We start from the raw sequence: 23842 nt of genomic DNA, 5'->3' as shown, positions 1-23842 counted from the left end.
AGGACTGCGGTAAAACGAAGGATCTTCATTTATAAAGACGAACGATGCGTTGTGCGCTTTTAAGGAATTTTTCACCTCCGTGTCCACTGTGACGCTTTGAGCGTGATAATAAGTGGGAAAGCAACAGATGAAAATCAATATTTGTAATTCTGTTCTTCCACCTATATATTCCGGATAAATCGGGAACAGTGTCTGATCAGGAATCGCAAGTGAATCACTCATCCGTCTTTGGAAACTATGGTTTCCTTGTATGTTGCATGGTTTGGGTGATTTATAACCCAAAGCCCTGTACATAACAAGAACACACAGTAGACATAGAAGTAATGATGACATTCGATAGATACAACAATGAAGTCAAAAGTTAAAGAGGTTACAGTTTAGGGATCAGAGATAGCAAAAATGGCAGAACATGGAGAGGGCCATGCATGGAGCGCCAGTAGATTGCAATGTTTAGGGGCTTGAAGGGAAAAGGAATGAAAATGGCATTGGCAGCAAGTGTGTTAGTGAACAGAAAGGAAATAGCGAGTGTTCTGCCTGGAAGTTTTCAAAATACATTCATATGAAAAAAGAGTTACTCACAGAGTTAAGAAAAACATTTTGAGAACTTTTCCGCATGAAAGTTTTATGAGTTCAATTGCTAAAAAATCATTTATTATGATTATTATACGTTCGTTGAAAGTCTTTGTTACTTACCTGTAACTGTATTTCTCCAGCATTGGTATCTTTCATAGATTCACATGCTTGAATATTCCCCGTCGTCAGACTGGGAATCCTCGGTGATAAATTAAATAATAATAATAATAATATATTTTTTTTTTTAATAAATATTTATATATATATATATATATATATATATATATATATATATATATATATATATATATATAAATATACACTGCCACCTAGCAGTGCATGTACATAGCCCATTATAGCCTATGAGCCACTTCATTGTGTAGTCCCTCCACCTCACTTTGGTCCTTTATGGCCCCAGCCAATGAGGTGGCAGGGCTTAAGCTCCGCCCCCGGCAGCCATCTTCAGATTTTGAACCGTAGAGATTACAGTATGATGGATGCCGAGCATAGGAGCAGCCTCTCAGGGGAGGCGGGCGGGCGCATGTGAATCTATGAAAGATACCAATGCTGGAGAAATACAGTTACAGGTAAGTAACTAAGACTTCTCCAGCATTGGATCTTTCATAGATTCAGATGCTTGAATAGAATACCAAGCAGTTAAAACATGCCACCATAATAAACAGATATGCATAATTACAGAAAAACATATTTCTGATCAAACCTTTACCATGCAGCAACACAACGGTTACATACTTCGGGAAAGGTGGGAAAGGAGGCTGGTCCTACCTTATGCAAAAAGATGGCGGAGCACTGCCTGTCCAACTGCAGTTTCTTTGTTGGTATCTTCAGTCAGGCAGTAGTGCTTCGCGAAAGTATGTAGAGTGCTCCACGTGGCAGCTCTGCATATGTCTTTCAAGGCCACCCCTGCGTGGAATGCTGTTGACGCCGCCCTTCCTCTGGTGGAGTGCGCAGACGGCGGTCTAGTTAAAGGGTCGCCTTTTAACTGATGGCAGTGGGTGATGCAGGACGATACCCAGCGAGCCAGACTTTGTTTGGATATGTGTTGGCCCTTGGTACGGCCAGAGAAGGAAATGAATAGCCGGTTTGAGGAGCGGAACTCCTTGGTTCTTTGCAAGTAAAACTTCAACACCCTAGAAACGTCTAGAGTGTGTAATGTCCTTTCCGCTTCCGAAGCGTGATTCTGGAAGAAGGTTGGTAACACAATGCGTTCAGTGAAGGACATCTCCGAAAGTACCTTGGGGAGGAACTTCGGGTGAGGCCTTAAGATGACGCGGTCCTTCTGGAACAAGGTAAATGGAGGTTCCGAAGACAAAGCTTGCAACTCACTGATCCTTCTGGCCGATGTGATGGCTACCAGGAAGGATGTCTTCCAGGACAAGAATTTCATATCGCATCTATGTATGGGCTCGAAGGGAGGTTGCATGAGGGCTGTTAAGACGGTGTTGAGGCTCCAGTCCGGAACTGGTGTAGGTGTAGGCGGGTAAGTACGCATCAGTCCTTTCAGGAAGATCTTGATCGCTGGTAAGGAGAGTAAGGCTTGCGTCTCCACGGTTACTGTGTAGGCCGCTATGGCTGACAGATGGACCTTGATAGAGGACAGTGAGAGCCCTGATTTAGCCAGGTGCAACAAGTAAGGCAGAATTTGCTCAACCGAGGCCGTGAGGGGATCGATCGCGGAGGTCTCGCACCATTTGGAAAACCTGGTCCATTTTCTGGTGTAGGTGAGTTGCGTGGACGGGGCTCTAGCGGCCCTGATGATATCCCAGCATTCTGATGGTAACTTTAGGTGCATTAGTTTACGCTGCTCAGGAACCATGCCTTGAGGGACAGGCTCCTCGGGTCGTGGTGGAGGACCTTGCGGTTCTGTTGTGTCAGTAGATATTGATGTGATCTGAGACGAATCGGGGTTTTGCAGGATAGATGTCTCAGCGTCGGGTACCAGACTTGCCGTGCCCAATCGGGTGCAATAAGAATCAAGGAACAAACCTGTTCTTTCACCCTGCGAAGTACCCTCGACATAAGGGGAATGGGTGGGAAGGCGTAGAGGAGCTTCCCCGACCAATCCACTGAGAACGCGTCTCCCAGCGATTGGTGCTCGGGGTATCTTGACGCAAATCTTTTGCATTTTTTGTTGTTCCTGGTGGCGAAAAGGTCGATCTGCGGATGGCCCCATAAGGCAAAGATCCGTTGGGTTTCTTTTTCGTCCAGTTCCCACTCGTGTGACGCTGTGTATTCTCTGCTTAATCTGTCCGCTAGAACATTGTCCACTCCTGGAAGGTGCTCTGCCCTGATCTGTATCCCGTAGCGCAAGGCCCATGCCCATAGCTGTTGGGCTTCTTGCGACAGAATCTGAGACCTCGTGCCTCCCTGCTTGTTTGTGTAGTGCATGGAGGTCGTGTTGTCTGTCTGGACTGTAAGAACTTGACCAGCTATAACCGGTAGGAAGGCTTTCAGCGCTAACCTTACGGCCCTGAGCTCCAACACGTTGATGTGGAGTTGGGACTCTTGTGCCGACCAAGATCCCTTGGTTTGGAGGTCCGCAAGATGAGCGCCCCAGCCTGATAAGGAAGCGTCCGTCCGCAGCAGGAGGGTCGACGTCGGTGCTTGAAACGGCATTCCCTGTAGAAGATTCCTCGGAGCGTTCCACCATAGAAGGGCCTTGTGCAACGTCGATGGAATCTGGACAATGTCTTCCCAGCCTCCGAAAGCTTGTTTCCATTGGTGGTCCAGAGCTTCCTGAACCGGCCTCATGCGAAGCCTGCAGTTTGGTATGAGGAATATGCATGATGACATCATGCCCAATAGGGATTTGTAAGAGCGCACAGATGTTGTCTCTTTCTGTAGGAAGTTCGAAGTTAAGCGTAGAATCGCTGCTATTCTCTCTGTGGATGGTCTCACTCTGGGAATGCTGGAGTCTAGCTCGGCTCCCAGGAAGAGAGCTACCTTGCTGGGGACGAGGCAGGACTTCGTCTGATTGATGGAGAAACCTAACTCTTTTAGGAGGTTGACCGTCCTTGACACTGCCGAACGAGCCTTTGCAGCTGAACTTGCCTTTATCAGCCAATCGTCCAGGTATGGAAAAACGTCCGTTCCTGCTCTCCTGAGACTTGCCGCTACCGGTGCCAGGCATTTCGTGAAAACTCTTGGCGCCGATTTTAGGCCGAACGGAAGCACTTGAAACTGAAAGTGGAGCCCTCCCACTGTGAATCTGAGGAACTGCCTGTGTGCTGGATGGATAGGGATGTGGAAATAAGCATCCTCCAAGTCTAAAGTGGCCAAGAAGTCGTGCTTGTTTAACCAAGGTAGCACCCCTTGTAGAGCCACCATCTTGAAAGTTATGCGCTTGATGAACTTGTTGAGCGCCCTTAGGTCCAAGATGGGTCTCCATTGACCGTTTTTCTTTCTGACGAGGAAGAATCGGGAGTAAAAACCTTTTCCCCTCTGAGAATAAGGAACTGGTTCCACTGCTGCCTTCTGGAGCAGTTTTTGCACTTCGGACATGACCTGTTTTAGCATATGCACTCTGCGAGATGTTGGAGGCAGGGAAGGAGGTTGGTCCAGAAATTCTAAGGTGTGGCCCTTTCGGATCACCTGTAACACCCATTTGTCCGATGTAATTGACCGCCAGCGCTGGAAAAACTGGCTCACCCTTCCCCCCACCGGAGCGTGGCGAAGGGGGGGGGGAGATTGGTCGTCAGTTCTGCTTGCCTTGCGACTTCCCTTGGGCGGAGCCGCGTCTGCCTCTATGGGCGTATCTGTTGGATGACTGATATTTATTGCCTTGGTACGTGCCGCCTTGTGCTTTCTGACCATAGGAAGAGGAACGACTGTATCCCCTGAATTTGGAAGATGAACCTCTAAAGGGACGAAAAGACCGATGGTCCTTATTTTTGTCCTTTAAAGAACTGATGGCTCTGGCTGTGTCAGTGTCTGTCTTGATTGCTTTCAAATGGTCGTCTATCTTTTTCCCAAAAAGATCTTGACCGTCAAATGGCATGTCCAGAATCTGCGCCTGAACTTCAGGTCTAAAGTTAGTAGCCTTCATCCAGGCCTGCCTTCTGAGCACTGTACCGTGCGCCATCTGCCTGAAGCCTGATTCGGCCACATCAACTGCCGCGTCGATCATGTGATCCGATGTTGCTTCACCGTCCGCGATAATGGATTTTGCCTCCTCCTGGAGCTCCGGTGGTAATTGTTTCGCCAAGTTAGACATGCGGAGCCAAAGCTCGCGATCGAATCGTGCGGTCATGGCCAGTGCATTACCCGCTCTGATTGTAAGCGATGCAGAAGATGAAACTTTCCTGCCCATGGCTTCCAATTTGCGTCCGTCCTTATCCGGTGGTGCCGACAAGGGTGAGGAGGGGTTGGCGAGTTTCTTTCTGGCCGCCACTGTAATAACTGAGTCCGGTTTCGTATGACCCCTTAAACAAAGCGGTGCCGAATCCGGAGCTTTATATTTCTTTTCTGGCCTGGACACCAACGCCGGAGTCGATAAGGGCCTAGAAAGGATCTTGGATCCGGAATCCCAGATGGTATCGAGGAGGGGAATTGTGGTTACTGTCCTCCTTCGTTTGTCCCTGTGCTCATAGAGCACTGATTGCCTTTCCTCCGAAGAAACCTGAATTTTAAACAGTTCTGCGGCTTTACCTATTATGGTGTGGAAAGAAACGAGATCATCCGGAGGTGAGGCCTTGCCCGGCGAGTCTCTCCTCCTGGGCTTCTCGACGACGTAGTCATCCCAATCACTGTGTGCGTCTGGCTCCTGAGTTATTTCTCCTTCTTCTGGTTCTGAAAATTCACCAAAAGGATCCTCCTGCCAGTCTGATACCGAGATGGTGGACGGTACCATGGTGGGATCTACGTCCGGAGATCGCGGTCTGTGTGATGACTGTGGTGACGGGACTCTTGTAGGTGAAGCACTGTGGGTGCTGCTCCTCGGTCTTCGAGCAGGGGATCTCATCCGTTTTTGTGGTCTACTCCTGTAAGGAGAGCAACCCGAAGTGCCTGGAATCGGGGATGACTCTCTAGGAATGGGATTAATCGGAACTTGCTTCTCCTTTTGCCGTTTGTAAAATTCTTCTACAATCCTCTGCACGGATAACATGAGCACCGGGTCATGAGGATATCCGGATTCTCCCGTGGACGGGTGCCAAGGAGGGCTGTGTTGTTTTGGTAAGGGACCGATGGACTCTTCCACCACTTCTGCATCAGAGAATTCTTCCTGAAGAATTATATCCGGAAGTTCTGCCATGTGCCCCAAAGGTGAAAATTGCTGCACCAGAGGTTCAGTTACAGTATCCTTCTCAATGATATTGCTTGTAATGACAGGAGCTTCAAGAGTAAGAGGCAGTAAATCCTCTGTAACTGCTGCCTCTGAAGGAGTTATGGATGGTGTTATTCTCGTCGACGACTGAGATTTTTCCGTCGACGAGGGCTTCGCCAACGACTGAGATTTTCCGGTCGTCGACGACTGACATTTTCCAGTCGACGAGGGATTCTTCGTCGACGACTGACATTTTCCCGTCGACGAGGGCTTCGTCGTCGACGACTGACATTTTCCCGTCGACGAGGGCTTCGTTGACGAATGTGGAGTGTGCTCCGTGGACGACTGCGTCATGGATGAATGCTTCGTGGACGAGTGGTGTTTCTTGCTCGTCGACGATTGCTTCGTGGTCGACATGTCCGATGACGATGATCTAACTGTCGACGATGTCTTAAGCGTCTTCGTCGTCGATGCTGGTTTCGTCGACGGTATGGCCGATGACGGGCCTTTACCTTTCCCTTCATTCGTGGGCGGTTTACCCGTCGACGACTGCCCCCCCCCGTTTTTTGCAAACTCCTCCTTACCTCTGGAGGCAGATTTTGCTGACTTTTTCTGGCTTGAAAGGTCAACTGGAGGCAGAAAGGGTATCAATCCCAGCTTCCTCTTTTTGGATTTGGGAGAGGAACTCCTTTCCACTGAAGAGGCCCTTCTCTTTGAAGTTTGCCTCTCAGATGGAGTGCTGGATTGGACAGGAGCTGTTCTGACAGACTCTTCGTCCGAAGATTGATCCCTGGATTCCAGGTATGAAAGGAGTCTTCTATGCCTGTCATGAAGGGTCTTGGTGGAAAAAGTTTTACAAATCTCGCATTTTTTAATGTCATGTGGGTACAGACAATAAATGCAATGCTCGTGGGGGTCCTTGTAGTAAACCAATTTCTTCGTGCACCTCGTGCAGTCCCTGAACAGGGAAGGCTTCCTGACAGCCTGAGGTGCCTCCATTTCTGAAGAGAAGTTCAGTCGACGATTTTGAGAGGAAAACAACAAGTTTTGCCACCAAGGTTAATTGGAAAGAAAGCCCCTAGGAAGGGGAACAAGATGGAATATATTTTACAAATATATTCCACACAAAAGTAGAAAGAATTTGGAAAAGCTCAGAGAGCTTGAGGATTCCCTGTGTCTGATAGACTGCGGTGAAAAATCTGAAGATGGCTGCCGGGGGCGGAGCTTAAGCCCTGCCACCCTCATTGGCTGGGGCCATAAAGGACCAAAGTGAGGTGGAGGGACTACACAATGAAGTGGCTCATAGGCTATAATGGGCTATGTACATGCACTGCTAGGTGGCAGTGTATATTTATATATATATATATATATATATATATATATATATATATATATATATATATATATATATATATATATATATAAAAAAAAAATTTATTATTATTATTATTATTTAATTTATCACCGAGGATTCCCAGTCTGACGACGGGGAATATTCAAGCATCTGAATCTATGAAAGATCCAATGCTGGAGAAGTGTCCCCTAACCAAACAGGGATTTCATTTGGGATTGTCATGACAATATCCAAAGAATAAAAACGAAATTGAGTCGTGTAGGAAGGGCCATCTTAAGCACTTTTGGGGCCCTGGGCACAGACATCTTTGGGGCCCTCCTCCACCAAACCAAAGGAATTAAGGGATCAAGAAAATCGGTCGTGCCTCCAACACCCCACCCGTCAGGCTCACAACCTATAGGTTGATATGCTGTCTCGCAGCATAAAAAGCACGTTTACTTCCGTTAAAAACCCCTTGCCCTCTTCATTCTTGCTGTAATCAGAATGATAAACAAGTAGCACCATTAGCAGTCTACGAAGAGGTTACTGTTCTAGTACATACAGGATACTTTTTTATCAGTAGCATCCAGGAAGGTATGCAGCCTGTAGTATTAATGCAGAACTGTATGTAAAAGGTACATGTAACCCATAATAGACAGAGAACTCACATTAGCTGCCTCAGAGAATGCAAAAGTGCTCATGCATGAACAGAGGAGACCAATTGGAAGGAAAGAAAATCTACACATACCATGGCATGGATAGTGGATGCAGATTAGAAGCTACCAGGAAGGAGTCTTTATCTAGAGAGACTAAGATTAGAAGTGGGATATGGTTTTCAAATAGTGTTGCCATCAGATTTCAAAGGAACAAATGGCTGTGAGGTGCAATATAAACATGCTCACTATTAAAGTGTAAGCAACCCTATAGCCAATGAAACCATGAATATGTCTTTTATGAAGATCACACCATGGGAAGGAAATCACTCTGAAGGGCTGGCAATTTTTAAAGGTTTAGGGAGTGGCAATATTGAGAGGTTAGGCAATAAAAGATTAAATGAGATGCCCAGGATCACACATTGGTTAAGGGGTGAAGTGTCTGTGTGAAGGGTTGAAGCTGGGATTTCTGCCAACTCTGCAATTTCTGCATTTGAACACTTTCTTTTCCATTTCTTACCATGAACTAAAACAATCTCATTTTATAAAAACGGACTTGGAAAGTACACAAATCACATTACCAAACATGACAATTTTTAAACAAAATATTATAGAACGGTGTTATGCAAAATGGGAATGGTTATAGCTTAATTCTCTCCATCATCAAGGGAAGTACCAGCATACCAATCAATGCTATTTAAAACATTTAATCTGGTGTTTTCTTTCATATTTTAAAACTTTAAATACTTCCAAAACAATGGCTTGTGACATTATCATTTATAAACGTGCATAAAACCTTCGACTTTTACAAAAAAGCAAACCGTTTTGTGTGTCAAACAAGCAGACTTTAAAATGTGCTTGCCTGATGCCAGCAACATCTGGTCCGCTATCTTCTGTCTACCAACCCTTCCACCCAAATGGCCTACATAAGTAAGTAATGGGCTAAACGATACTAGCAGCATGCAAGAAGGCAAACCTCATAGAAGACAGCACAGTAATGTAAAATATATTAGATGATTTGACCAGGATCACTGTATCGACTGCTGGCAAATCCAGTATACAAGCATGAACACTTTTGTTCCATAGTCTTGAGTTTGGATACTTATTCACCTAACCTAGCAGTTTATACCATCGTTGGAGGCGATTGCCTAGGTTTCCCAACACCCCATCTGAACAAACCAATTTCTAGACCTTCACCATACAGATGATATGTTAGTTTTTATAGCAACCCCTATCTGGTGCAGGTACATTCCTGATAATAGCAGATGTTGTTCTGCAAAACCAAGTACATATGCAGGCAGGTTTATAAACTTCAGACATAAGAAAGGCTCCACCAGCCTTGCTGGAATGTGATATTCTAACTTTGCATATGAACACATATCTCTGCAATGGGTGCTTCACACACTGAGCTAACTTCTGAACCATTGTGGCACTCAATGTATCAATATGCATTTCACCGTTGCCTCTTACACATGATCAACATAATTCCCACAGGAAGGAAACAATGCTAAAGAGTTGTGCCGTAAGGAACATACTAACTACGTATACCACAGTGAACACAGAAAGCAATACATGATGAATTGATCAAGGCAGGATGCACTTGTCAAAACAGAAAGGCAATGTGTTTAGATCCTCGCAGCACCCCATAAAATGTCCTGATGTGTGCTATTTAGGACTAGTGAACAATGGAATCTTACTTCTTCAGATCAGGCAGCTTTGTGGGGCCCCCCTCCAAGGTGGGGGCCCTGGGAAAGTGCCCCTGTTGCCCTCCCATAAAAACGTCTCTGCGTGTAGGTATGAACAGAATCCTAGATGCTAGACTTTAAGATGACCATTAGTGAGCAATGTATTCCTTATTGTTAGAAGGAATCAAACTAGCTCAGGGTTTATATACGATTCCCAAACTGTTATACTTCACTTTGATCTGAACTCAGTGTTTATGCAGTTTAGACCATTTTAGAAGTCCACAGCTGACTCTTTGTGGGTGAGTCAAACTTACTTGCATGGGATCTCCTTCCTGGTCACTCCTGGGAATGATTGGGGGATCTGGTGTAGAATTAGCAGCAAATGGTGTAAAATAAAGAACATTAGGTCAATGACACAGGTTTTAAAGACAAAATGCACTTTTCTTTTGCTATCGGTCTGAAATGTAATGTTGTGGTTGCAATGTGGTGTGTGCTTGGCTTTACCAGTTGCTAGTTCCTGATGCATGTCCAGCTGCATTGTGCCATAACCCCATACGACAGTGAGTGGTGCTACAGTAGGAGTGTCTTTGATAGGTCAGTGGATAGTCAGATGGGAAGCCATAGGGAAATTATTACACATTTCCCAGAATGTGTGCCCTGGCATAGAGCAACCTGGCAGTGCATGAAACAACCTTTCATTATATACAATGGCATGCCAAGCCATAAACAAACTGCTGAGAGAAGGTTTTGTATGGGTTAAAACCAAAATTATTTGATTTCACAAAGCTTATCCACAGTAGTTTTTGCCTGGTCTGCTGGGAAGGGTATTGCAACAATATTCCATGAGACCTACACATGCCTCTCTCCATGCATCCCAATCCTGCCCCGCCGCAGACCATTGCATGAGACCTACACATGCCTCTCCCCATGCATCCCAATCCTGCCCTACCGCAGACCATTCCATGAGACCTACACACGCCTCTCCCCATGTATCCCAATCCTGCTCAGCCGCAGACCCTTCCATACGACCTACACAAGCCTCACCACATGCATCATAAACCTGAAGGAGTTCAATTTGAGACTCACTATGATTGCATTTTTCTTGGAAGAAACCAGATATTTGGTAGGTTACTGGTGCTGTGTGTGGGCTTTCAGAAATCCCATCACTGTTCCGATCAGCTGTAGCACACATAAGAAAAGTAAGTGTCCTTTAGATTACAAAGGGCTTGGAAATTACTTGTTTAACACCTATTTGTACTCCAAATCACTTGTTTACAACATTTCTTCTTAAGCATGCTGAAAGGAAATGTCGAAAACATTTGCTAGGTGCATCTGGGTCCTGGCCTGGGTGCAAAATACCTTCAGCTATCCCTCTGCAAATACCTCCCCTCTCGAGCTCTTCGCTTCTCGACCTCCAACTCCCTCAGGGTCAGTTGTTTTTCAAAGAAACGAGCTGGGGATAGATCTCTGTCTTTGGCTGGGGCCTCCCTCTGGAACAGCCTCCCTGCCACTCTAAAACTTGAGGAGAACCATTTCCGGGTCTGGAAGCACCTCAAGACCTTCCACTTTTCTTCTGCCTGCGCTCCCGCTCTCCCCTGCTGATCATTTCTCTCTTGGCACCGTGCACCTGGCCACCCTCTGTCCTCTGGGCCCAGGTACCTGCTCACCCTGCCACCCTCCCGCACTGTCTCTGGGCCACCCCTTGCACTGGGGTCTGTATCTGTAGCCATACAGCCCCCCCTTTTTCTTCCTGCACTTATCAGACCTACCCTGTCTGCTCCCTTAAACCTAGCACTTGCAAATTGATGGCTGCACTACCACCGTTTGTTGCCTTTCTTATTTATTTATTGTTATTTATGTTTCTCCTCTGCTTCGCACTTTCCACTTCTCCCCCCTTCCATGCACTTTTCCCCTCCCCCTCCACCATGCACTTGCGCATTCTCAATGTCACTGGGCCTAGTAAGATCGCTGTTTTGTTCTCCCCTGTTCCCCCCCCTTGCCTTGTTGCGCTCTGAAACACTTGTGTATGAGCGCGATAGAAATAAAAAATCAATATCAATATCTATAGGTGCTGGTCCTTGAGGTTCTATTGATCATCGCATGCTGTGCCCCGAAAGGGCCTGTAAGAGAGGGCACAGCATTACGCTTTATTGGGCATATAACCCAAATAGCCCATCGGTGTTGCACGCCTGCACTGCAGTGTTGGCTCATAAAGTGATAATGAAATAATCCTTTTAAGATGGAAAGGGTTGTAATATTCAGCAACACCACAGTTTGCGGGTGGTGTCCTTGAAAACCAAAGCTTGATCATAGCCCTGCCAAAGGCAAACAGAGCATTGACTTTGCCATTCTTATGTTACAGGGTAAATCTGGAGAGACCGGTCCCATGGGCGAGAGAGGTCATCCTGGTTCCCCGGGATCACCCGGAGAGCAGGGGCTGCCTGGTGCTGCTGGTAGGGAAGGTGCCAAGGTAAGTTTATGTATTTTTTCCAAACTTCCTGAATGCCAGATGTAGTTGTATGGTGCTGGGAAAGAATCACCACATGGGGTTGATGTTGGCTATGAAGAAAAGCATCTTTTGGAATTTCTTGCATTTTGGAGGAAGGTAGTTTGGCATGGTAACAATAGTTTCATGATGATTGGAACAATCATTGAGATTGTCCTTTGCCACAGGACTTCTTTAAAGAAATGCAGTGGCTTTCATGCTCTTCTACACCCACTATTATTTCGCTTTTACAACTTACAATACCCTATTGCGTTTCCATCCATCAGTTCTACTTAAATTCTTTGTTTTAATTTCGAACCATTGTATTTCGGATCTAAGAGAAGGCTGTGAAAACAAAATTTCGAACACGGAAATGTCGAAAACAATGTTTCCTTTCACTGCATGTATATGTGCGGGAGATCCCCTCGCACCTCATCTATTCTCCCCTACCGTTTACTACCTTAACACACACCCCCACATATACTGGCGGTGAAATGCGGAGCAAAAGGTTCGCTATTTTCGTATTAGAAATTTGTGTAGGTGCAGTGATTGCATGATTTCTTGTATTTCTCTGTCTTTAAACAACATACACAACAACCCATCACTGCTGCGGAGCAGATTCGAAAAGTAGTTAATATGCAGTGTCAAGAGTAAGATTTCCTAGGAAATGACACTGGCTCCATCAGGCAACAATAAAGCTAAAACAGGGGTTTAACAACAACATTAAAAAAACACAGACCCTCCAGGACAAATGGAGAGGAACAGGTGGGGGAGGAGGGACAAGAGGGTGGAAAGAAAAATGAACCCCCTGGTTTAGGTGAGTGCATCAGGATTAAGACATGTACATATACAGGAAGAATGAATAATGTAAGAAAAGATCTGTTTGTAACCAAAGCACTGATGACAGAACCGGACATCTAAATGTAGCAGAGAGGATGCGCTTTCTTAGATGCACAGGTCGACATATTCACAAAGAAAGTTATTAGGCTTGCCCTTTGAAGTCCTTAGTACAGCGGTAAGGAAGACGCGATGTCAATTGGGCATTGGGTTTCACACACAAATTAAACCTGTCCTCGTCTGTTCCAAACTATGGGTCACACAGGATTTAGCAGATTATGGAGGTACTGTTCAGGATCGCCTTACAAATAATCATGCCAAACCATGGGCACGGTTCATGCATGTTAAGGCAGCCCTATGTAAACTCGGCTGTGGTGCCTTCTGGGACAATCTTGGAATCGTTCACCATGGTGATCGAAGGTGGATAAAGAAATCATATTGGGATTGGGAAAAGGCGGATTCCTTGAAGGATGAAAGTAAGATTACTGTCAAGAAATACATTAGAATGCAATTAGGATTTGAACCATATTTGTCCTATATTACTTCACCAAGAGAAAGAAACCTATATATACAATTCCACCTTGCTATCCTCCCTCTGACTATGTGTCCCATAGCTGCCCAAGGAGTAAAGCAGCAAAAGAGGGCGAATGCCATTGTTATCGTTTTGTCCAGTATTCATTGACATTAGACGTATATGGCTGGGGCCCATGTAAACATTTTAATAATATTACTACTGTGGTTGAATCTCTAGACTTCTGCGAGATCCCAAAATATGTCTCAATGCTTTTTGCAGTTTCAAACTCTTCTAGCTGTGGCCTGAAGTTGACTGAAATCATTAAAAAATAATCTTCTAATGGGATACGTTTTCACTTTAATTCATATATTATGTGATGATGATGTATGAAGTCGTTTTAAAATCTTTTTATGTAGTGCTCTTATAGTTTTTGACGAAAATAAAGCACTCAATCAACCACAATCATCACCCGTGCATTTGTCAGAGATCTGGGCGCAAATAATGCTCTGGCCACTGCCCCATGAGTACATGTGTGGTGGGTAGTCTAGTATAAGCTCCCAGCATGCATGTTAGTGCCCACAGCACATTTCACTATCATGCCATTATTATAATTATAACTGCTTATTTCTAACGTGCTTAATACCCAGCGGTTTCTAAGCGTGGACGGGGATCGAACCTATGTTGCTCCGTGGCATCTTGCTTCCAAGGGGAGTGGCCCCTGAGCTATCCTCCCGAGAAATAAACAATCAAAACGGCATTTTGACTGTTTGCTGGACTGAAATGCAGCTGCGGCAGCATTCGTTGACAACATGTAATCACAAAGTGAATATCAAAGTGCGATTCTCCCTGCTGCGCACGAGAATGCTATCTGTGTGCATCTCCAAGCGCATGCGGTTTGTGAATCCAGAGGCCCTTTTTGAAACTTGTGGAAATGGCATTTCTCACCTCCTGGTTGGCGCAATTAAGGCAGGGTCCTTAAGCATGTACATCTTTGATGCACACATTCCGAGTCCTTTTGTGAATCAACCCCAACTTTTTATCACACAACGAAGCGAATGTCTTAAAGGTTTGTGAATTAGGCCCCAAATGTGCTGATACTTTATGGAAAAAGATTGTCTAATGTTTATACCAATCGCCGCAGTGTATGTTTCTACCGCGTTACATTACTTGATATAAAAAAAACACAATGGTCACCATTCACCATGACAAAAGGAAATGCCACTAAATAATGTGGGCTCCAGTTGGCCCACCGACTCAAGCGCCAACAGCAAGTCCCGTTATTCGTGGAGTGAAACCGAGTCCAGAGCAGGCCATATAGACCCGGTAGAAATCAATATATGAATATAAGAGAAATCCAAAAAGTACATCTCTAAGTCAGTTTATGACTGCCCTTCACTATTAAAATCGAGTTTCAAGATGGACTGTGGCAACAAGTGCAGCAGAACAAACCTTCGCGTATGATGTTACTTCGCAGGTGTGGTCTCAAAATCCACTCATGGCACGGACCCAACCGCAAAACTGCACAAAATAAGCATTGTTGCCAATAATACACAGACATGCCTACAAAGCACTATGGTAGGCGCTAATAAAAAACCAATAGCAGCAATTTATCAGTTTTAAATGAGCTGACAGATGCGCCCTACCACTACAGAACTAAAATCTATTGCAATCCCATTAAAGAAGTCCCCAACATGCAAAACCAGCAAATCGAATACAAAGTAACAGCGAGTCGTGCACATATGCATGTAAGGAAAAGATATATTCGTCACCATTATAAATCAGCTGCATTATTCATTAAAGATTAGCAATATGAATAGCTGGAGTGAAGCGGATCATTACCATAGACGAGATGTAGCCATGAAGTAATATCGTACACTAGTAGGAGACTATTAGTAGAATAGATACATGAGATGTCATAGTTTTCTGCATTGCCCCTTTTTCTTTCAAGTCAGAAAAAGAACGTACTGGATTTTTTCCAGAGCTTTCAGAAGAGACGGAAGTGGGCGACCCGTTGCTGAAGCCTCCAAAGTAGTGGAGTGGGTTCCCCACATTTAAAACAGAAGTGTTCTGACGAGGCCCCACCCTGGAATAGGGTATGGAGTCTTATATTCATGAGTCTTTTCTAAGTACTCCATCCTTTCCCCTTTTCCTGTTCAGACTGGACATCCTCAAGCGCTAAAAGGCCCAGATACGATCCATTGTTCTGATCTACACTCAAAGGATGTTCCCTGCTAAAAAATGACAACATCCAAACTTGTGGGAAACAAGTGCCCAGAAACATCATGATGTCTTCCACACTCTCTCTGTTTTCATCTCCCCAGCACTCTGCTCACCAAATAAACCCATAGCCATACTTCAGTGGTTACAGAATGTGGCAACAAGGCTCAAATCAGGTGTGGGTATAAACAAGCCATGAGCAGGAAAGTCCTGAGACATTAGCAGTAACTCCCAGCAGCAGCTGGGGTCAAGGTCAAGTCGTTCATAGTGGTGGCAGTGGCACAACCCAATTGCCAATGAACTTTGTTGCTAAACACAGTTGTATTCCAATCTGTGTGTGCTACTGTTTGTGTTACTTCCTGGTCTTCGCCACCCTTCTATCCTGCTGCTATACTAGGAAAAGGTTCACCAGGGAAACCCCTAAGAGCTGAGATCACCCGTATTGCTACGAAGTTGGAGTTTATGGTAGAGAAGAATAATGCTAAAGGTGAATACATTGTGCAAATCGAGCCCTGAAGAAGCAATGCAGTGTTTGTGAAACACGTATTAGCTCTTTTCATATAAAAGTAAAGAACACAACTATTCCAACCTCAATCAGTGGATTCTCTCATTACTAAAGTAAGAGTGTTTGAAGCTCTCAGTGCAGACCCTTCATGTGAGTTATGTCCATGGTCATAAAGCCGCCACGTTGAACATGGCAACTCGAAGCATCATCTGAGAGTCAAAGCCTGGGTTTTTTTCAAGGCATGAATGCCTCGCTCCGACACGTAGAGAAGATGGAATTGAAAAGGGATCATTTATCATAGTAACCTGCCATATAGCAAATAAATTGAATGGCTCCTCCTGATTCTACCTACATGGCCCCTGAATATGCACAACAAAAGAGAATGAAAACTATACGAGCACCTCGATGCTGCTGTGCAAGGCAGTATATAAAAATGCCTTTGAAGCTACAATAAAGTTTCCAGCCATTGCTTTGTTTGTGAGGGTGTTTGCCAGGGCTCAGCCCTGGGACTTCATTATGAGCCCCAAGACATATTTCTTCCGACTCAGTCTGATTATGATGTTGTGTTTTGGCAACTTTATTATTAAATCTCATTCAGCAGTACTCACACAACAAGCTACAACAATGTGCACTGGCCACATTTTCTTCACCCTGTGTCGGTGCATTTATGAACTTGATGACCCACGTAGACAGCAGAGTGGTAGTTATCCATTGTTTTATTGATAACAATGAGCTGAAAGGGGACATTGCTGGATGCTTATGCTGGACACACCCACACTCTTCTCCAGTCCTTCTGCATGACATTGAAGCTCCTCTACTACTGCAATACGCAGCAACAATACAACATTAATGTGGGTTGGCAACAAGAGGACAGTCACCAGCCAGTAGCACCAACACAGGGGAAAGGTCCGGGAAAAACCCAATGTCAAAGAGGAGTGCCTTTCATGAATGTCAACCTATACACAAAGGTTTTACGGCAATGTTTGGTAAACACGTTTAACAGTTCAGTAATCATTTGTCCTAAATTTCTCAATTAAACTTAGTAGGAAAGCAGGTTTCCTCAATTTTCTTTGGACAGATGGTAAACATGTTTCAATTGCCACCTATACAATCCGAGCAAAATGCTAACAATGAAGAAGCATTTAAAAATGAAACACGTGTGTATAGGCGCGTTATAAATGTCATATCATATCATAAACTCGTATGTTATGTTATTTTATGTTGTTTGGCATCTGTAAATTGCACATCTGCCATGGCTAGTACATCCATCCATTACCTAAAATAGCCAGTAGGAGTGGCAGCATGAACCCTTAATAGGCACGCACTGTGCGGGAACAGTCATGGGTGTTGGCATTAGTGAGCCGGGAGTTTCCTGCCCAATGTGTCCCAGATAAACGAGAAAATATTTGGTCCCTGGCACTATGTTTTTTTTATCAAGCACTGTTTCAAACTTATAGACTAGACAAACATGTCATATAATGACAACTCATGTTGCTAGAATTATAGCAGGAACACACACATTTCTGACACAGTACTGCATCTTACACAACTCAATTGAAGTTTATAGACACAGATTAAATAAACCCAACACTATTCAAGACATATATTCAAGTTAAAAAGCAAGCAAGTCAGTAACTCAAAGTCATTAAAATCATGCTACTGTAAAAATGTTTCATGTCATGTTAGCCCGTCACACGCACTAGAGAATATGTAGTTTGTTAAGAAATAACTCAAAACAGTATGTCACATTAACAGCCAAAATAGTACCCACTTGTATTCATATATTAAGGTCCAGACAAAGCCCTTCTACATAAAGCTGATATAACATTATCTATAATTTACACTTAGGACAATTATGTTGCATGTTGCTTTAGATTTAGAATGAAAGTGTTGATATTTACGCTGTCAATTCAAAGACCTAAATTCAACCAATAGTACTAGTTTTTGTCATTGTGTAACATTAGATTGTTCTGGCTGTGATCTGGTAAATTGCATCCTGTTACTCATTTGTCACGTGGACCATAATATGATATGATATGGTATTTATAACGTGCTTAATACCCAGAGGTTTCTAAGCGCGGATCTGAGGATCGAACCTGTATTGCTCCGTCTCATCTTACTTCCAAGGCGAGCACGTTGCCACTGAGCTATCCTACCGGGTCAATACAACCGACATTGTCATGACATATAATTGCCAACATGCTCCTATTTTTCCATTTGATTACACGTTGACTGAATCTCATCTTTGCTTAGGGTGATCCTGGCCCTTCTGGAATTTCAGGCAAGAGCGGCCCATCAGGATTAAGAGGTTTCACAGGAGCAAGAGGAGTATCCGGCGAGCCTGTGAGTTCATGGAGCTAGTTTCTTACATGTATTCTTGTTATTTATTTCCGTCAGCAGTCTTTTGGCAGTCGGGTGTCTCTATTGTTAGTGGTCCCACTAAATATGATCATATCTGGCACCCACCAAAATACAGTGTTTCCACTGTATAAAGCATCAGTGGGCAGAAGGGTTAGCAGGTTGGACAAGCAGAGTTATTTCTCAAAGATCCATTGATTGACAAGTTGGTAGATTTTTGGGGAGCAGGTCATTTGGGAAAATATTGCCATATTGAACTTAGACCAAAGTTAAAAGATTATCAGTAAATCAAGTTATCGTCATAGCCACCCCGCCATCTTGGGCCGAAGGCAAGGCGGGAAGGTCAGCTTTTCAGGGATGGCTTTGTCATGTTGTATAGTTGGGAAATAACAAATGTTATCAGCTACATATGCATTAGAACTCAAACTTTGCATTGCAAACGCACATAGTGTTACCTACTTGTCTCCCTGACGTGTTTTGGTCACATGGTGGTACCTCATGAGGTCACTGATCTCGTACTTTAGTAGTCAACGCACCTCTAATATATCACTGACGACCTATAGCGAGGGATGAAGACTTTCGTTTACATTGGTCTCATCTTTTGTTTGGAAACTGCTTTTTAGTGGATGTTTATGAGTGAAAATACTTACATCACTAGTCTACGCTGTGGATTGATACCGGAGTGAAATACGTTAATGGGGGGTTGTTTGGTTTTCACATTGCCAAACATAGTGTATCCTTACTACCGAAAAAACAAATCCAGCCAGGATTTCTGGTATAGCATTGACCCAGAAGAGTGGCAGCAAAATCACTGCTGTAAATTCAAACATGGATATCCAATGTCATTTCTTTAAAATGATATGCTTTCTTTTATGCAGGGTCCAGGAGGATTGAAAGGAGGAGAGGGCCCACCGGGAACCTCAGGACCTAATGTAAGTGCATTCCACGCTGACAGCTTGCACCTGGCACGTTCAGTCCTAAGGCAAACCCTGGCCAGCACAACAAATGTTATGAGAGAACGTGATATCTGGCAGTCAAGGCACCATTAATGGAGCCAAACACCTCCGAGTAAAAGTCCAAAGTTACACACTGGCACTTTTTTGAAAATGTACATTGCCTGGTTCCCATTTCTACAAGCAGTGAAAGAATATTTTTACTCGCATATGCACTTCAAAATGTATAAACAGAGCTTGAAGTAGGCAGAGCCCCGGCAGGCTTTAAATCTGTGCCGTGGCAGCAGCCAGCATGATAAGAGCCTGTGAGTACGAGAAATTAACGCTGCTATGAAAGAAATACGTTGCCTGCCTGCTGGAGCCGGACAGCCAGCCCCTGGCTCTCAAAGGATAATTGTTTCCAAATGTAAACTATTGCTCGTTGTTCGTCGTCACTTGACTGGTAGGGTGTTAAAAATCAGATAAGCAGAAAGGCCAGTGTGCATTATGTGCTAAAATGGGTAGCACTGTCCCCGATAGTACGAATATAATGAAGTGTGTTTGCTCTTATGTTCCCAAAATGATCTGTGATTTTGTGCAAAGCACCTAGTAGTTTACATTGGTGTAATTTGTCCCTCTGCCCTTGCACACGGGTGCTCTTCCGAGTGATTTCAGGGCTGGCCGAAGAGGTCAGGGATACATTAAGACCTTGAGCCAGCAAAAGCACATTTAAAGTGACACAGACTTTAGTTTGAGAAGAGTGCTGTCTCCTTTTTCACTCTGTTTTAGGGCAATTGCCTTCAGCTGCCAAGCGGTAACTTCGTACGCGTGCATAGAGCCGACACGCGCTTACTGTCCCTCTATCAGCGCGTAGCTGTCCCTCGCGCACGGATCCAGTACGCGCCTGCTACTCTCAATCACACTGCTCCAAAAGAACCGCTGACGAATCCTGAATAATTAATTCACACGCACGTCGTTAGAGAGATTGCACTGAACTTGCCAGCTGCCGCACTTCTCAAAAGTACACGCTGTGAATCTGGCATACGCTGCTTTCACTCGCACTGCTCACTGAAGACTTTTTAAGCTCTAAACAGCTTTCTGAAGTTAACACAGATCTGCTGTTACGCCATTAACTAAATAACTACTGTACAGTTTCCATGAACGTGGCTTTGTCTCGCACTGCTCACTGTAGAGTTATAAGTTCTCAGCACTTTCATGAATTAATACAGTTCAACTGCTTACACTGTTAACTAAAGGATAACTGTACTGTTTCCATGAACGCTGCTGCGTTAACTATTCACATTACAATCTTTCCTTGCAAATTCAACATTGACTTTTAACTGCTTCGCTCCCACCTTTGGTCTTCTGAAAGCACGGAAACTTTCAAATAGCTCTGCTCCCACCTGTTTCCTTCTTATATCATGAACATCTTCTGCTGTGTCACTTCTTACTTCTGTAATTGAAACTCGGAGCTCTGAATTGGGCCTAAATTAAGGAGCTTAATTATTATACAACCTGTCAAGAAACTGCTATCAATGAAAGCCAGTTATAGAACACTGAGTTTAAGCTAGATACTCCAGGCTATCGTTCTGCCAACCAATCAAAATCTGTCCTTCCCTCCACCATCTTGACTTGGGAAACCCCTCACACTTATAATGGTGAAAGAATGGAATAAGAATCCAACTAACACCTGACACTTTTCCTTGAATTAAAACATCCTCCCACTCTGAATTACCACTGGCCACCTACTAGACTTGACAGACCGCACCCCAGGCTTCCTTCTATCCCTGACAGAAGTGAGCAGTTTGAGAATGCTGGTGTCTCCCAAGGGAATATGTACATGGGCTTAATAGCTACTGATTATGACAGGACAGGCAGTCAGCAGGGGAGTTGAACCCCTGAACGAGCACTTAAGTAGGGCTATTAAACACACTGGGCCAAGTTAATTTATTTCCAGAATGAAGATGCCCCCGCTTTCAATTTTGTATCACACTTAAAGCATTGGGTATAAACTATGCACGGGCCACTTAGTCATCAGCTTATGCAGAGCATGCCACACACAAAGCCACCAATATTTTGAAGAGTTGAGGTTACAGGCCTCAGTCAGAGGCACCTAGTATAGTCCTCAGAAAAAGCTGAATAAGGTCCAACACACATTGGCAACGCTCAGCGAACGTGTGGGAACTCACGCATAGGGAAGGTTCAGAGGCAGTAGGGGTACTTTAATTCCTCGGAAACGCACCCCACTTTGTACTGAGCACACACATTATGCATTGAAATGATGCACCTCTTGGCATTCCTTAACAGTGTCCAAAGATTGTTGCAGGGGCATTTCTTGCAATGCTACAACCTAGACTAGTCTCCTAGCAATGCAGTGGTTTCACTTCCTATGTGCATGCATGCGGTTCAGTAGGTAAGCTAGATCCAGAGGACCTGAGATTGCTTTTTTGTTTACTCACCTGACCCAATTGTGAGAGTGTGAGATGTATCACTATCTCGCAGACCCCAGGCGACTTAGCTGCCACAAATGAGTTTAGTGAAGATCTGGCTAACCCTAATGTACAGACACACACATGGACAAAAACAACTAAGGACATGCCTGAAATGGCAATGCATCTATCATGTGCACTACACCCACCGTAGATCAGGGATATGCAACTTTTGGTTCTCCAGATATTTTGGACTCCAACTCCCATAAGCCCTAGATAGCATAGTACATTGTTAGGGATCATAGGAGTCATCTGTAAGTGACTTAAATCCAGCACTCCAACTAAGTCAATGCCTAGTCTGGGATGCTCAATGGAAGCCCTTATTTATATATTTTTATGTCAAAGTTCTTTAAATCTGGATGATGAACCCTTATATAACACCCCTCTCTTTGGATCCCCCCGACATCACTGAGCCAGAAGTAGGTTTGTTTTGCAAATTAAAAGGTTTATTTGAAGAATGGAACAATATATATAACACACTTTTATGAATAAAATAATATCTGAATAGCACACTTATGAATATGACAGTGATCAGCAATGGGTAATATACAATATCAACAATCTCTTTAATCAGTTAGGAGTAGAAATAGAAAGGATAAGGTAGCAGAGAATACTTTGTATGATTCAAGGAAATGCAATGATGGGAAAGAATGCAACACAGAGATAAACTTGATATGGTTTCAATCAAAAGACAATATGATCACTTTATCCCCTGTGACTACTCACTCCCCCCACTATGCAAGATGAAGAGATGGAAATGGGGGCACACAGGTTTCAGGAATACAATCAATAATGCAGTTCAATTCCAGTTCCCCCAGCAAGCTTAGAGAAAACAGGTATGATTTTAAACAGGCAAAAATACTTTTGAATGTGATTTCAATGAATGTGAAAAATATGCTAAAATGATTTTAATTCACTAAAGGAGATTCAGGATAAGTGATAGTTACTTTGGATTGGTTCAGGTCAACACTAGCAATGATTCATGAAGGATGATCAGATTGAAACGCAATTACGGAAAAACTATAATGAATTGGAATGTTGTTTTAGGTTCGTTGGAAAGCTTAGGATCTTAGCTTCAAAATGACGATTACATTTTGTGAAGGTAGGTTTTTCAGAAATAAAGTTAAGATTTAAAAAATGACAGATCACGCTTTAAAGATTTAGCAACAAGGATAGGCTTAAACTAAGGAGCTATGAAGAAGCAAGACACTCAACGGGCAGCCACCAGAACAGGGCGCCTACGCTCTGGTCTCTGTCCGTCAAAACACTTGTCCCTCGTCAGAAAATATCAGCGCAAAGATGATTATTGCTACAATTATCACAGAAAGGATTCAGGATGGACACAGGATTCTATAATGCAGTTCTGGATAAGTGGAAATTGTTGGAATAAGATTACTTTAGAATAAGAGATGACTATGCACAGTTCTAGATGAGATACTCACTCCTAGGCTTTAGAATGGAGTGGGCCTCATCAAAGATCTGGTCAAGGGTTTGGCTTCACTCTCGCCCCCGGGCAGGTCTCAGGCACTCTGGGTTCTGCTCTCAGCACTGCACTGCGGACTGCGCGGCCTCTTGGACTGGATCTGACGGGTTCTGGATACAGCACTGCTTTCTGGGTCTGGATCTTGGTTCTAGCACAGGGTTCTTAGCAAGAAGCAAAACAGCTCAGCCAGGCTGTTGAATGGTTTAGTTAGGCACCATGGAAGTTTAGGGGTTAGAATCAGGTTGCAAAAGGTTCTGAAAGCCTACTGCAAAGAGTTCAGTTGTGTGTTAGGCCTCTGCTTCAGGGTTCTAGAGTTTGGTTCTAGAGTTTGGTTCTAGATCTGAAGTTTGCAGTCTTCCTGCAGGGTGCTGCACCAAGAAATCGGTGAGTAGTGGAAAAGTGTGTGTGTGTCCTATCTGTCCTCATAGTCCCTATTTATGTATTTCCAAAGTGGGTGGGGAGGCTGATTTTACAATGCCCAACCCTCTAAGGAT

General features: G+C 44.1%; 1 protein-coding gene across 3 annotated transcripts in view; it reads left to right on the top strand.

Moving 5' to 3' along the window:
* The window catches only part of COL5A3 (collagen type V alpha 3 chain), an 899023-nt gene that overhangs the window by 607612 nt on the left and 267569 nt on the right, over positions 1-23842 (top strand). For all 3 annotated transcript variants that reach the window (XM_069604041.1, XM_069604040.1, XM_069604039.1), the window contains 3 exons: positions 11891-11998; positions 18340-18429; positions 19323-19376. In XM_069604041.1, the coding sequence (XP_069460142.1) occupies positions 11891-11998; positions 18340-18429; positions 19323-19376 (252 nt within the window). The remainder of the gene's footprint in view (positions 1-11890; positions 11999-18339; positions 18430-19322; positions 19377-23842) is intronic.

The sequence above is a fragment of the Ambystoma mexicanum genome, chromosome 3q (assembly GCF_040938575.1).
Source record: "Ambystoma mexicanum isolate Mex_15411 chromosome 3q, UKY_AmexF1_1, whole genome shotgun sequence".
Taxonomy (NCBI): domain Eukaryota; kingdom Metazoa; phylum Chordata; class Amphibia; order Caudata; family Ambystomatidae; genus Ambystoma; species Ambystoma mexicanum.
The sequence above is the reverse complement of the archived record's forward strand: the minus strand, read 5'-3'. Positions and strand labels throughout refer to the sequence as shown.